The sequence below is a fragment of the Carcharodon carcharias genome, chromosome 20 (genome assembly GCF_017639515.1).
Source record: "Carcharodon carcharias isolate sCarCar2 chromosome 20, sCarCar2.pri, whole genome shotgun sequence".
Lineage (NCBI taxonomy): Eukaryota > Metazoa > Chordata > Chondrichthyes > Lamniformes > Lamnidae > Carcharodon > Carcharodon carcharias.
Genome location: NC_054486.1, coordinates 86,055,298 through 86,071,972, shown reverse-complemented (window position 1 = coordinate 86,071,972; position 16,675 = coordinate 86,055,298). Strand labels below are relative to the sequence as shown.

The 16,675-nt window shown below is 42.1% G+C and overlaps 1 protein-coding gene across 1 annotated transcript in view; it reads left to right on the top strand.

The window, feature by feature from the left end:
* The window catches only part of kcnh5b (potassium voltage-gated channel, subfamily H (eag-related), member 5b), a 352,424-nt gene that overhangs the window by 260,916 nt on the left and 74,833 nt on the right, over window positions 1-16,675 (top strand). Inside the window, exons 9-10 of the mRNA XM_041214640.1 lie at window positions 1,627-1,879; window positions 7,877-8,073. Coding sequence (XP_041070574.1) covers window positions 1,627-1,879; window positions 7,877-8,073 — 450 coding nt within the window. The remainder of the gene's footprint in view (window positions 1-1,626; window positions 1,880-7,876; window positions 8,074-16,675) is intronic.

Below are 16,675 nucleotides of genomic sequence, written 5' to 3'. Positions count from 1 at the left end.
GCTGCCGAGCGAAATATGAAAATGACACACGATGACATTGGGACGCACGTCCGACGACATCACACATCATTTTACGTTTTGGCATGTCAGGCCCGTCCCCTCATGCTGACAGTAATATTCTGCCCTATAAGTTTATTTTTAGTTTATGCCTGTAAAAATTGGGAAATCACAGCTTACATGCGATGAATTAGGAGGAACGTGACTGCATTCTGCTTAAACTGACTCTTGCTCATGTGACTGCTTAATTTAACCTTTGACATCTTGTACTTTTGTCAAAAAAACTAATTGATATGTCTGACAATGTTTACCTTTGTTAGTTGTCCCATCCTAAGTAAAGAGGCAAGCGATTCTGCTATTGGTCTTTTACTGAATAGTGTTAAGAACAAATTGTTATTTTTTTCACTTAATAAACGGCATTCACATTTTTTGCATGGGAAGAATGTCCTGAATAGAGAAAATAACAGAATAAAACTTTGCTACCACTTTCCATTTGTCTTGCTCGTTAGTTTATTCACACCTATTTTTAACTAAACATTAGCCACAGAGGTAAATATAGCCCATTAGTAACCTCTTTACACCAATGTCTTATTGGCCCAGATTTTGCGGTAAATGAATGGTACTTGTGGGAATCTGCACCTCCAATTGCAGTAATTAGCAATCCAGAACCATGCAGTGCCCTCTGCAGAGCACCCGAGAACTACATGAATAATGCAAGCACTTGTACATCTCCTTAACCAATTAGACTGACAAGCCTTTACTGGGCCACTAAGAGTCTAAACCAGGAGGTTGAAGTTACAATATTTAATTCATTGCCAAATCATGTACAGAAAGCAGACTATAGAGATAAAAGAGACAGAAAGAAAAATTTAAGAAGGGTTTTTTTATTTGTTTTAAATCTCAAGCAATAATGAAAATGAATGAGAGTCTACTCTTTTGCAAGAGTAAATTTTCAGTACCTGGCAGATAATGAAGACTTATCATACTATTGAAAATGCACTTACTGTTAAATGTGCAAAGCCTAACTTCTTCTGGTGCATTTTGTGGATATCTAGTGGGTAAGTACCATGACTTCACGCCAGTGCATGTATTTGAATGGTGAGTTTACCAGTGGAGGAACAGGGCAACTCAGACATTAACTTTTTCAGTTCCACATTGAACTGGCACATATGGAAGTTGCTGTTCAATTTACTCTTAAATAACTGTGCATTGATAGCCTCACCATTGTTCTTAGCACAAAACCTGGGCCAATATATCTTTCTGAATTCATGAAGGCCAAAAATTTAATTTTTATTGCTTATAGATTCTTATGACAATCACTGATAAAGAGACTAATTAAAAATCCAATCCATCTTCATCTAATTTTCTAAACACCTTACCTTCCAACAAAGGTATGTATGTAGCTTTGGATGTAGCCTTCCATTTAAATGTAGTATGGTGTTTGAAACTCAGATCAAAGTCCTCATATAATTAATCTTGGCAAAGTTTCTACTCAGTGACTCCACAAACCAACGGATAATATAAAAACATACTATTCAGTTCCAGAACATGAAAACCCCTGACTTATTTCTTTCTGTTGTTTGAATGGAGCTGTGTAAGATTAAGCATTCTCTTTTTAAATCACTCTAGGTCCTCGCCATTTGTCCCAAAGACATGAGAGCTGACATTTGTGTCCACCTGAACCGAAAGGTGTTTAATGAGCATCCAGCTTTTCGGCTTGCTAGTGATGGCTGCCTTCGAGCACTGGCCGTGGAGTTCCAAACTATACATTGCGCTCCAGGTGACCTAATCTATCATGCTGGAGAAAGTGTCGATGCGCTCTGCTTTGTAGTTTCTGGATCACTGGAGGTCATTCAGGATGATGAAGTTGTCGCTATTCTAGGTACCTTAATTTCAATCCTTGCTCACCTTTAGTATAAACTGTGAGGGTTCCAATAAGCCTGAAAGGGAAATTTTCTTTTTGAAAAAGTGTTCAAATCTTTGGTTTAATGCCCATATATGTACCAATGTAAACCCATGCTGAAAATATGGTCATTTAATTTGTCAGGGACATCCTCTTTAGGCAGAGTAGGTCTGCCAGGTATTTCTGCTTAATACGGTAGGGTAATAAGAATTAATTCTGATTTGCATTGGGTTGACTTCAATGAACCTCTGATTACAATTCATGATCCCTGCATGTAATGCTTGTAAGTATATAATGCATGTGGAAATCTACAGTTGTCATCTCAACTAAGAGAGGCTATTTTTTTTCCTTCATGGTTATTTATGATGGCATATGAACCATCTGTTCTAAATTCTATGTCCCATTTTAGGTCAGTAACCCATATTTTAGAGGTCATTCCAGTCATTCCACCGCTCCTCATATTTTGTGCCCATTGCATTGATTTCTCATTCTTCATTTGACCATTAATTTATTTTCATTTATCTCTCCCTGTACCACACAATATTCTTCAGCCAAGAGAGTAATCACGGATGTAACCTACTTTTATGCTTCTGACAATTTGGTCATACTTGAAAAAACATATAACTCAAAGTAGTGTGACAACACACAAAAGAGCAATTATTACATAAGAATTCCACATGTACTCAACAAAACATGAGGAAAACAGGTAATTAAAGTGAGGGAGATATGCCAGTGCAAGTAACTATTAAGAAGTCAACCAATTCAATCTTCTAACTGTCAGATGTTGGACCCCTCTCACCTAATATAACATACAGTTCTTCTTAGAGAACTTATTATACACAATAAAAATCACCAATTCAAAAGCCAAAATGTGAACATTTCAAAGAGCCATTTATGCACATTAGAAACCATGACCTCTATCCAAGCTAAATTAGTGAGCCAAAGTCTTCAATATTGGGCTATTTATTGGCCCTGAAAAAGCCCTATTTATTCCTGTTACTTGTGGAGCCCCTTGGATGATTTCCAAGTTTGATTCCCTGGTAGGTGCAGAAAAGTTCCCTCCTCAACCCTATGATGCCTACAATTGCCTTTTGCTTGAATTTGTTTGGGCATAGTTAACTCCTTCCAGTATTTAATGGTGGATGAGCCAGATTGCCTCAATGAGACAAGTAGATAATAATTTTAAAATTGTAGGTAAAATATTCCTTCAATAAGTATAGTTGAGTGACAATGCTATGTCTATCCAGACATATGACTAATTTCCATCACAGTTTGAAAAATAGTGAACGATAAAATGAGGACAACATAATTATGTTCACAAAATAAAGGAAAAAGTAATACTGAGTTGATATCTTTAAGTCAAAAGGATTCTACAAATTAATTTATACATAAAAGCATTATAAATTTAATTGGTAAGTATTAGAACATAAATATGCAGTTTTCTCCAATTGGATTTTTTTTGGCATGCAAGATAAAGATTTCTTTTTTATTCTTCTTGAATAATATGAGCTATGTCAATATTCCTCAGTGTGGAATTGTTTCAAATATATGAGGTTGTTAATTACATTTAAAAATGCTTATTATTATTTTGAATAAAGTATGAGAAACTAAGTCAGTCCTACAGCAGCTGTGATAATCCTTGCAATGAGTCAGAAAATGAGTTAAAAATATAAGGTTATCCACTTTAGTAGGAGGATCAGATGAGCGGAGGAATTCTTAAATGTTAAGAGATTTGAAAGTGTAGATGTACAAAGGGACCTGGGTGTCCTCGTCAATAAGTCACTGAAGGCTAAAATGAAGGTGCAGCAAGCAATTAGGAAGGCTAATGGTATGTTAGCCTTTATCGCAAGAGGACTTGAGTACAGGAGTAGTGACGTCTTGCTTCAATTGTATAGAACTTTGGTTAGACTGCACCTGGAGTACTGTGTGCTGTTTTGGTCCCCTTGCATTAGGAAGGATATTATCGCCATAGAGGGAGTGCAATGAAGGTTCACCAGGCTTGTTCCTGGAATGGCAAGACTGTCCTATAAAAGAGATTGGGGAAACTGAGGTGATCTCATTGAAACCTACAAAATAATTAAAGGGATAATCAGGGTAGATGCAGGTAAGATATTTCCCCTGGTTGGAGAGTCTAGAACCAGGGGGCACAATTTCAAAATAAGGGGGAAGCCACTTAGGACCAAGATGAGGACAGTTTTCTTCACTCAGAGGGTGGTGAATCCTTGGAATCCTCTACCCCAGAGGGCTGTGGAAGCCCAGTCATTGAGTCTGTTTAAAGCAGAGATTGACAGATTTCTAAATACCAATGACACAAAGGCATATGGGGATATTGTGGGGAAAAGACATAGAAGTGGATGATCAGCCATGATTGTATTGAATAGAGGAGTAGGCTCGATGGGCTTAATGGCCTACTTCTGCCCATATATTCCTATGTTCCTAGAAATAGCATTTGCTTTTGAGCTTTTAGTCTGAAAAAACAATGATGAATGATGGATTATATTGGACCAGAATTTACTGTGAAAATAATGAAAGGTTGTGGTGTTCACTTTGTTTGTGAGCAAATTGAACAGCAATTTTGGGTGCATGCAAAGGCATTTGAATGAGAAAAGTATAATCATACATTTCTAAGAAACTTCGTATGGTGTTAAGCATGCAGTACCACGTATAATTCTATTAATATTTATTTAATCGACAAAATAGACTTAAGTTCTTACATTTTAGAAAATGTCTAATATTGAGCTGAGTCTTTTAGTTAAAATTAGGCTGAATTTTTTAGGATGCCGTGGTCCCCGATTGCCTGGCTAAAAAGTCGTTAGCAAGCCCATCCACCATGGTGACTGCTGCCCCTCAGCAACTTAATGCTGGGAGCAGCATTTATTGCTTTAAGATGAAGCTTCTTGGGAGGAAGTCCTGTTTTAGAGATCTGGTGACCAATTGGATGGCCAGAAGCTCTGTAATCCCAGCGGCATCAGGCAGGAGCAGTGGCCACTGCTGGGATTACAGGCCGTCCTGATGAAGAGGAGCCCAGAATTAAGGTAAATCTGGGGTATTGCTCAGGAGAGGCCGGCAGGCCCTGGCATAGGACGTGAGGGGGGTGGGAGCTGGGTTTGAGAGGCTATGGGAGGAGGGTAAAGGGTGAAGAATGACCTGAGTGGAGGGTGCCTTTAATCCACACAGGGGACCCGCAAAGAAGGCTCCCTCCTTCTTATCTAACACCAGCCTGTGCAGCTAAAGCTGCCCTGTCACGAGTAGAATAGTGGTGGGCCACTTAAGGGCCTCAGTAGGCCCAAGTGAGCAGGCCACCCAATGCCTCCACCACCCTTCCCCCACCCCGTAAAATTTGAGAGGGGTCAGGGATAGGTGGAGAGGCGGTGGGCAGGCCACATGTTGGATTTTATGAGCCCCTCCCACCTTCAAATCCACTGGCAGAGGAGCGCAAAATCCAGACCATCGTGCCTGTTAAACAATGTGAATTTAATGACAAATCAAGCACAGGCACAAGGAAAATCATAATAGACAGCGAAAGAAACTATTTATCTAAATGTCCTGTGATTAGATCAGATTTTCAAACACAAGTGCTTTCCTTTGTAATGCTTTACAACAATGATAATGGAACATTTTAGAATCTCAAACTGATCCTGATGCACCTCATTAGAAATTTGCCTTCAGCATTTAACTGGGAATATATACTTTATGCTCCTTTTAAAAATTAATGCCACATATACAGTAATTAAAAGATACAGATACCAAAGGGAAGCAGTCATTAAGAATCTGTGTTTAATCTGGCAGCCTGTTTATTCCACATAGTCTTTACTAGATCTATAGTCTAGTCAGAGTTTCAGAAAGGCAGCATACATCTCAGCCAGAGCTAACAGTCCTAGTTCAGTGCCCTATTATATAGAGAATCAAATATCCAGGGTTTTCATTGTGTATAAGAATGGGTTGTGCACATATGACTAGATCCATTTTCATGTTCGGGTGTGAATATGTAAATTGCATTTGCGTATTCACATAGTGGCCCGAAAATTACTGGCATGCTAAGGGTTCTGCCACCAGGATTTCTTGGGAGTCGTGAGTCTGCCCAAATGAACATCAGGATTGTGCCAATTAAGAGGCTGCCATCGGGACCACATTCTCATTAAGGAGGATGGCCCGCCTCTCCAAGCTGCCAGCCCAATCAGAAAGTCAGCAGCATGGCAGCACCATCATATTGAGGTGCACTAGAAGGGGAGAAATTTTCTTAATAGAGGGTTGGACCCTCCAGTGGTGGCGTGGAGCTGTGGGGGTAACCAAAGCCACTGGGGGGACTCCAGGGACCATCAGGCATCTAGGAAGCAAGGCCAAGCTCCTACCCCACGAAAATGCTGGGAGGCCACCTCGATATAACTGCTGGCCATTAATAAGCCAGTTAATTGGTTAATTAGCTGTCCCCCTCTGGTCAGTGGGTGGCTGAGCTGCAACTGTTCCCACCTCCCAAAATATCCCATGACAGCGGGAAGACATTGGACTCCCTTCCTGTGCTACTATTTTACCAGCTTTCCCACCCCCCCAGCCGACCTCCTTAATTTTTATTACTAAAAAGCAGCCACTCATCCAAAAGTCTGGGCTTAATTTTTTGCCTAGGGATGTGATTGTGCTAGGTAACCCTGGATCTTGCCATCTCAGCATGTGCTGTGCATGTAATTATCCAGGATACACTAGAAGCTGTTAGTCCAGCTTGATTGCTGACAGCTTTTGATCAGTTTCCAAGCAATGCTGTGTGCTTCTCTTTCAAAATTGCTTAAAGAAAAGCTTGAGGAAACATTTCTTATTTCAAGATTTTTATTCAAGTCTTTTGTTTTATCTGTGTTTTTTCAAATATAGGACATGAGTGAGAGAACATTTGGGACTGATTAACACAACTGTTGTGGTTTTTGTTTACATTCTATTAGTTTCACAAAGCATATTATGATAGGAGATAACCTTTCCTCTTCTTAATTTGAATTATTTTATCAAAGGTTTATTTTGAATGTGGATATTTTATCGTAGATAATATATGTATTGATTATTAACAACTGTCAAAGATGGAAAATAAGACTTACAGAAATGCAGGCAGATAAAGAGGCAGTTAGTCCAAAATTCCTGAGCTTAATATACCAGGTTGGGGAACAGTTGCCATGAGGAAGCACTATCAGAAATGCAATAAGGATGGCAGACCTACTTCCACTGTTGGCAAGTGTCTGAGACATTACAGAACTCAGAAGAGGTAGGGTGGCATCTTGAAAATATCATGCTGCATTTTTCAGCTTGATAAATGGTTAGAACTAAAAATATAATCTTGAGGTAAAGAAATTTATATAAAATAAAGGCCGCTCCTTAATAGTGTTCATGAAATCGTAGACACTGGAACAAACTGGTTCTCACAATGACTGTAAAATACTCTCAAAATAAAAACATAGTTTCACTCAAGCATTATGCATCAATGGTTCTAATTTTATCCACTACCTGGCATGAACACCCCTATTATTATAAAACAGTGAATCCTCCAAATCAACTTGAGAAACATTGTGGGAGATTTTCTGGGACAGTAAATGACATCTAATGCTCTTCAAACTGGTAGATGATACTTGACACCATTAGTCAGTATCATATCTGGGGGGGAGGGTCCTCATTTTTATAACTTTAATTTTCTTCCCTTTTTGTATTCGCCTCTGTCATGCACCATTTCCCAGCTGAGAGACTAGGAGCGCTAATCTATCCTTAGCTCCAGGCCACTGGCACTACTGATCAGGGAACTTGCTGTTGATTTCCTTCCTCATTTCCCATGTAGGCCTGCTTAACCTCAGCTTGCTATTTCCCCGTCACTACTCATCAAAAATACGCAATCCGTCATGCGAGCCACAATTACAATTAAGTCTCTCACAATGAACCTCCCGTTTAAAAATAATTAAATTGTGATTATTTTCTCTAACTGTTTAACTTCCAAATATTTTGCAGGGAAAGGGGATGTATTTGGCGATATTTTCTGGAAGGAAACCACCCTTGCCCATGCCTGTGCCAACGTGAGGGCGCTGACTTATTGTGACCTGCATATAATCCGGCGCGAGGCCTTGCTGAAAGTTCTAGAATTCTATACACTATTTGCAAATTCTTTTTCACGAAACCTCATATTGACCTGCAATCTGAGGAAGAGGGTAAGTTGCCTTTTCGAGATTGCGCATTCTTTGGTTTACGTTTAACTTTTGATCTTCTAACATGTTAATCTTTTGCTTAACATGACATTCAATCTTGCAAATAGATTTTGCTACTTATTGCTTCGCTGTAGAGTAAGGCTCAGTGTTTAAATAGTGGTTAGCATTTGTGTCTTCTTTATTTAATCGTGCTCGTTATTGAAGAGTAATCTCAGACGGCAGAGAACTTGTTTAGCAGACCAATTATCCAATTTCATGTTTCAAGGCCCTCAATATTCCAAGAGATACTATCCCAGTTGGCTGCACAGGACTGTGCCTGTTGGTGCTCTCCAATATCTCCCTGCCATCATTTCCGGAATCACGTGGGTACACAGGAGCAGAAGTAGGCCATTCAGTTCCTTGAGCCTGCTCTGCCATTCAACTAGATCATGATTGATCGTCTACCTTGCCGCCACATTCTTATGCTTTCCCATATCCTTTGGGGAAGAATTTTCCCGTCGGCAAGCGGGGGCGGGGCCCACTAGCCGACATGTAAAATGATGCGCGGTGATGTCGGTTGGGCGTGCCATTTACATTTTGAGTTCAGTCGGCTGTGCACCCCCCAAACTGTCAAAGGCCTATTTAGGCCATTTAAAACCTAATTATTTCAATTTAATGAGCTGCCCGTTCAACCTTAAGGTTGGCGGGCAGGCGAAGAGCCCAGGCGGCCTTCACATTTTTCATGAAACCTCATCCACGGACAGGATGAGGTTTCGTGAAGTGTTTTATTCTTTGACATGTGCCAGCTCATGTGATAGTGCCACCTGTTTTAAAAGTGTTGAAGACCTTCATTTAAAACATTAGCACTGAAATAAATCTCCCTGAGGCACCTCTGTGCCTTGGGGAGATCTCTGTGCTCTTTCACGCGCATGCGCAAAAGAGCACAGGGAACCTCTCAGGGAATCCCCCCCCCCTCCCCCCCGCCCACACAGGGAGCGCACAGCCCTTCCAGGCGAGCCTCACACTGGGCGGGCCTTAATTGGCCCACCCACATAAAATGGCGGGGCGTCCCTGATCGGGGGGTGGCGATTGGGTTTGTGCCCGCCCCTGAACAACCCCCCTGACTGGGGGGAAATTTCTGGCCTTGATGTCTTTATTATCTAGCAATCTGTCAATCTCTCTCTTGAACATACTCAATGGCTGAGCCTCCACAGCCATCTTGGGTAGAGAATTCCAAAGATTCACGACCCTCTGAGTGAAGAAATTCCTCTTCACCTCAGTCCTAAATGGCTTGCCTACACTTGCATGACGCAGGCAGTAAGAGGCAGCGCCTCTCTGGCACTAACCTCCTCACATAGCCAGAGAATTTTGCCTGCCATTTGGGAGCGATTTCCAGAGGTGGTGGCATAGTGCTTTTGTCACTGGACTAGTATTCTAGAGTCCCAGGGTAATGATTTCGGGACTTGGGTTTGAATCCTGCCATGGCAGATAGTGAAACTTGAATTCAGTAAAAATCTGCGTTCAAAGTCTGATGGTGACCATGAAATCATTGTTAAAAACAAAAAAACTGCGGATGCTGGAAATCCAAAACAAAAACAAAAACAGAATTACCTGGAAAAACTCAGCAGGTCTGGCAGCATCGGCGGAGAAGAAAAGAGTTAACGTTTCGAGTCCTCATGACCCTTCGACAGAACTTGAGTTCGAGTCCCTCCAACATGCTGATGCCAAACAAAGAGCCTCTTGTAGACTGAAACACAAAGACGCCTCTATAACAGTAGCAGACCGAGCATTCACAATGGGATACCCCCTGGCTGGAACCAAAACTGAAATGCTGGCTCAGGTTAGTCAGCTTCTGCAGAGGGAACGGACAGGTTAATGTTTCAAATGCGGGCCATTCACCAAATCACAGAATTGTAATGGTGCAGAAGGAGGCCATTTGGCCCATCGTGCCTGCACCAGCTCTCGGAATGAGCAACTCATCTAGTGCTGAAGGGCTGAAGGGTCCATGCCTAAAATTGTAACCTGTCTGTTCTCTACATAGGTGCTGACTGGTTGGCTGAGGGTTTCCAGCATTTTCTGTTTTTTGTTTGTTTGCAGCATCCAAAGTTATCCTTTGGATTTAAGAGCACCTGACACTGGGGGCTGCTGTGACAAGGAACTATCCAGCTTGACTACCCAGATGCACGCAATGAACTCTCCCACACTTGCCCTAATCGTGTAAGGCAGAAATTTTTGCTCGGCGGGTGGGTGTGTGCCTGACCCGCTCGAGCGTGAAATGACACGCGTTGACATTGGCCAAGCGTGCCGATGTTAACATGCAGTCGCGCGATAGTTGGTCGGCGGACGCGTGCCGGAGTCGGCAGCACGCCCGCTGACAATTAAGAGGCCTGTTAAGGCCATTAAATAACCGATTAAATTCATCTTTTCGCTAACCATCCAACCTAATGGCTGGCAGGCAGGCGAAAAGGCCAAGCAGCCTTTGCCTTTTTTTGGAAACCTCATCTACGGGTGGGATGAGACTTCCAAAAGCAAATAATAATAAAAATAAAAGTTTTAGAACTTAATTGAAAACATGTCCCTCTTTATGTGACGGAGTCACATGAGGGGACATGTTTCATTACATCTTTTTTTCCATACCTCTTCATCTCCCCGAAACAGCTGTGTGCTTAGGGAGATTATGCAGTGCTCACTCGCGCACGTGTGTGAAGTTTGTGCTCAGCCTGCTGGCCCTCCTCCCCCTCCACCCGCACAGGCAGCACTGCCGCTCACATTTCATGCTGGGTGGGCCTTAATTGGCACATTGTGGTGCCGATCACGGGTGGCAGTCGGCTTCCTGACTGCCCCCGTCCACCCCCACCGAGCACCACTACCAAGGGAAAAATTCAGCCCATAAGATTTTCGGCAGCTCCTGTGACGTGACTGCAGAAAACTGCGGTGTGCTGAGAGCATCCTTCTTTTAAAAATCAGGACCAGGAAGCTCAATTTTGAAAGGCTCAGCAGCTGAGAATGACAAGCTGGGTCCCCCGGGGACTGGGTTCTGCTGCTCGCTCATGTTTTATGTATCATTTGGTGCACCCCTGTGTTTTCACCATCCCAATTCCCTGAGATTGTTATACCTATTTCGGTGTGTGTATCTCAAGTAGTGAGTACTTTGTGTGAATTGTTAACTCCTTGTGAGGCACGAGGACCCAGCACTGCTTCCTGTGGCACACCTGTAGAAAGTGAAAAGGAACATATGTTAAATTGCTGGTTGCATGATACCAATTAAAATGTTAATTACAGGAGAATAATCTGTCATATTTCATTTGTGAAAGAATGTGCAGAAGGGGAGTGAATAAGTACATTAATGAGTAAGATAATGAGGAAGAACATTGAGAGGATGAAACTTTCCCTGAGTTGTGAGGAGAGACCTTTAATTTTACCCTCTCAAGCTCCCTGAATGGCTTCAGACTAAATGATGTGTAAGGCGGCATCTTGAATTAAATTCAAGGTCTTAATGTTATATGGCCGTTCTCCAAATTGCACTTGCTGTCTTCAGCTATGTGACATCTTGACCTGCAAGTAGAGTCAAGAGATTGGAAGTGTCTGGAACACATTGGGAGTGATGATTTAAAACAACTAATATCGAATTGGCCACATTTCGTACACCCTGCCTGATAACAAAAGAGAGTGAATGCAGTCTGGAAGAGGGCCATGTTCCATCAAGACGGTTTGTGGATTTCAGGATGTCACGTTATGCATGATTAATTCAGAGAATATTGAGGAATTAAATATGTGGTACTTCCATTCTGCTGCTGCATGTGTTTAAATTCCTCCTTGCAGCAGTACTGGACATTCCTACCCCTGCCCCACACCCCAAAAATGACCTCACAGGTGTTATTCACTGATGTGAGAGAGTGGAAATCATTCCTTTTTTTCGTATTATTACACAACGACAAATTGAACCGATTGAATTAAGTGAGGCAATGGTTGCTCTGTATAAATAACACAAATTCATGATTCAAATCTAGCCTCGTTCTACCAACTGTTCTGTCAATTTGTCTTTGAAAAGGCAAGAACACAAGTGCAGTTATGTGTGAAAGACTCAAATTTCCAGTTCAAATTACCAGAGGTTTTTATTGTTCCACATCAGGCTATGCTATTGAGTGCTTAGATATTATGTAGCAAGGGCATAGCCCTAAATGTGAGATGTGCAAACTCTTTACAGGAGTAACCTCTGCTGCTTTACCTGAGTGGATATTTAAAACAGCACCGAAAACTTGCAATAATGTCATCTGATCAAGCAGCTGAGACCTTGGTTTAACATTTCACCAGAAAGATGGCATCTTCAACAATGTAGCACTCCCTCAGCACCGAGCTGAGGAGTCCTGTGTGAGGCTCAGTTGTTTTAAAAGTTCAAGTTGCGAACTGCTCGTCCACCTCCACTGGTGGAAGGCACTTTATCCATGGCCCAGTCTACTCATTGCTCAAATGCTAAGGTTAATCTGAGTTGTCAGGATGGAAGCCTTTAGGCAGATTAAGAGAACTGGAAAGTTCGGCCTTTTAAAATCCCCTAAAGGAACATCAGAGCCCATCTTCTCCATCCAGATTTTCAGAGAACAAAAATGTGAAAGGTATTTAAATAGATAATGAGCTCTGTGTGTAGTTTGATATTAGGTTCTTCTTCCAGCTGAAGCATGTTTGTGTGTGCATGCATGTGTACATCCATGCTAAGGACTTCCATGCCGACCTATAGCTTCAGACACAGTTGTCAGTGTATTACTCACTTAAATGCTTGATGTTTTACTGACATTCCGAATTATTAAGGGGCTCAAATCTATATAAGTACTTCTTGATCTTCATAAAAATTAAGTAAAATGATTTGTGAAAAAAACTGGAGCAGTAGAGATGCAGAAGGAGAACAATACACTTGTATACACATTGTAAAATCATGATAAGGGTGAACATTCTCCCTCACAAGCTTCAGGTTGCTGGAAGCATAAATATGATTCAGACATAAATTTTACAATAAATTATATATCTCCTGGAAAGCCTATTTTTGTAATAATACAGTCAACAATAACCAATATGTCAGACAGTCTACCATACTGTCATCCATAACAATGTGCCCAGAAGCCACATTGGTCTATTTGTGATACCCAAGATAGCACTTCTGAGATACCACTCATTCATTTTAATATTCAGTAAATAGACATGAATGCATCTTACAACAGCCATAAACTTCACACATATCTGAATGTATTGCTTTATATTGCAGTTCCAAGTAACTTTATCGCAGCAATTCAAGAAGATATACAGTAGAATTTCAGTATAATTTTGATGAACTTCCATTGATTTAGCATTTTCAACATTGTAACACCACTTGCACTTAATATTAGGCTGTTTTTTAACATTACAGCTGAGGGAGATTCAGAAGACAACTTGAATTATTTAAAGTTTCTAATGACAGAAATTAACTGACTTAAGCTGAATTTAGAAGAATGAGGGGTGAACTTATTGAGAAGTACAAGATTCTGAGGGGGCTTGACAGGGTAGATGTTGAGAAGATGTTTCCACTAGTGGGGGAGTCTCAACTAGGGGACATGGGGGAGAATTTTCTCCCTGTCGGGAGGGTGGGGGGTGGGGGGTGGTTGGACGATCAGCTGGGTGCCGCCAATTTGTGTGGGTGGGCCAATTAATCTAGCCTTGTGTGACGTGCACCCAGGAGCGCTGTGTGCTCCCTGTGTGAGCAGGGGCAATAGGCTGAGTCGGGGCCTGCACATATGTGTGAAAGAGCACAGAGATCTCCCTGAGGCACGGAGCTGCCTCAGGAAGGTTAGTTTGATTTTTAAAAATTTTAATAAAGAATAAATAAAATTTTTAAGACATGTCCCCTCATGTGACATGTGTCACATGAGCTGGGACATGTCAATGGACTTTAATAAAAACTTTTATTGAATTTATTAACAATTCATGAAACCTCATCCTGCCCATGCCTGGAATTCTCTACCACAGAGAGTTGTGGAGGCTAGATGACTGAAAGTATTTAAAGGGGAGGCAGATAGGTTTTTGAAATATTGGAGAGTTGAGGGCTATGAGGAGCTGGCATGAAAGAGGAGTTGAGGCCTGGGGCAGATCAGCCATGATCTTATTGAATGACAAGGCAGGCTTGAGGGAGCCAAAAGGCCTATTCCTGCTCCTATTTCTAATGTTCTTATGTTCTTCATCTTTCTTTAAAAATTAAGTACCCAATAAGCCATTTGTCTGTTAAGAATGCCTGCAGGGAGTTCTTTTTTTTCCTGACTCAGTTTCACACTGTTCACTTGTGGTGAATGAATCTCACAGAAAGAGTGATATGATAGCATTTTATATTGAATTTGAAAGTGATTTCGGGAAGTCCGAAACTAGAGTCTTAAATCAAAATAAGACAAACTACATAGGTATGAGGGGTGAGTTGGTGAAGGTAGATTGGAAATTAAAAGATTCTAAACTATATTAAAAGATATGACTATACCATGACTAGCATATTCAGGATTAATATATTATTGCAACAAATATACATCCCTTTAAGACACAAAAGCCCCACAGAAAAAGTGGCCCAACCTTGCCTAACGAGAGGAGTTAAAGGTAGTATTTGATTGAAGGAAGAGAATTATAGGGCAGGATTTTCCAAGCATTGGGCCAGAGCGGCGGGCAGGCCCAGGAGCGGCTGTGTAACAGGTCACTGCCCGTGGTCGGGCCCTGACTGTGATATCACGCAGGCTGGCCAATTAGCGGGCAGCCAGCGTGAGTTGCGCGTTGAAACTCTGAGCACTGCCTGGGTGGGGGTGGGGAGGAAGGCAAGCGCAGAAGTTAGCACATGTGCACAGGTGCCCTCACAGAAAGCTGCCTCAGGGAGCTGAACATAAGAACTAGGAGCAGGAGGAGGCAATTCAGCCCCTCGAACCTGCCCCGCCATTCATCATGATCATGGCTGATCTCATTTCGGCCTCAACTCCAATTTCCTGCCCTCTCCGAATAACCTTTCAATCCTGTTACTAATTAAAAATCTGTCTATCTCCTCCTTAAATTTATTCAGTGTCCCGGCATCCACTACACTCTGAGGTAGTGAATTCCACAGATTCACGACCCTTTGAGAAAAGTAATTCCTCCTCATTTCTGATTTAAATCTACCGCCCCTTAGCCTAAAACTATGGCCTCTTGTTCTAGAATGACCCAGAAGGGGAAACATCAGCTCCACGTCTACTTTGTCCATCCCTTTTAGCATCTTATATACCTCAATTAGATCTCCTCTCACCCTTCTAAACTCTAGTGAGTATAGGCCTAAACTGCTCAATCTCTCCTCATAAGACAAGCCCCACATCTTTGGAATCAATCTAGTGAACCTCCTCTGAACTGCCTTCAATGCAACTACATCCTTCCTCAAGTAAGGGGACCAAAACTGTGCACAGTACTCCAGGTGCGGTCTCACCAATGCCTTGACAACACTTCCCTAGTTTTACACTCTATTCCTTTAGCAATAAATGCCAAAATTCCATTTGCCTTCCTTATTAGATTTATAACATTAAAATTAAATATTTTAACATTAATGTAAATATGCCCCCTCATGTGACTCTGTCACACGAGCAGGGACATGTTAGAAGTGAGATTTAAACATTTTAATTTTCCATTTTTAATTAACATAAGAAACCTCATCCTGTACGTGGATGAGGTTTCCTCAAAAATCCAAAGGCCGCTTGGTCTTTTTGCCCGCAGGGAAAAATTTCATTTAATTAATGAATTAATGGGCCTAACGGCCCTCTTTATTGTCGGCGGGCGCACTGCCAACGCCTGCGTAAACCCGCCGACCGAAATATCGTGCGAGTGTGCAATGATGTCAGGATGCTTGCCCAACATCATCGTGCACTATTTTTCTCCCATTCGGGTCGGGTGCACGCCCACACAACGAGAGAAAAATTCTGCCCATAATGTTGCCAAAAATAGCAGCAATCCTGAGGATTGGGAGGATTTTAGAATCCCACAAAGGAGGACCAAGAAATTAATAAGGAAAGAGAAAAGAGAGCATGAGGTAGGCTAACAACATGCTTAAAAACAGATTGTAAGGCCCAGATTTTTGCTCCCAAGGTGGGTAGCGTGAGTCAGGTAATTTCCTAGCTCACTGCACCCATCTCGGGAGAAACTCCCCGAATAGTGTGATCTTTGTTTTGGGGAGGCAGGTACAGGTGCAGGAGAGAATGGGCCCACCTCCCCCAGACGCAGATCAGAGTCAGCCTCAGTTCATTGGACTTTGCCCCAGTTGTTTCATTAAATTTTAGGCCCTCAGCCCTCATTCTTCACACTCATCACCCCCACTCACCCATTCCCCATAGCACCTCCAAATCCCCATGCCAACCGAGTGCCAACTCATGCTCCCACTCACACCCATGGCTCCTTCTAGCCCCTGTGCAAACCTAATGCAAACCCATGCCTCCCGCCCACTCCCATAACCCCTTATAGCCCCCATGTCAACAAAATGCCAACCCATGCCCTCTATCCACCTCCATGGCCCTTTATAGCCACATGTCAGCTTAATTCCCACCTGCCAACCCACCAACCATGTATGGCCCTTATACCCTCGCAGCTGAGCCATGTTGAGATGACATAAAAT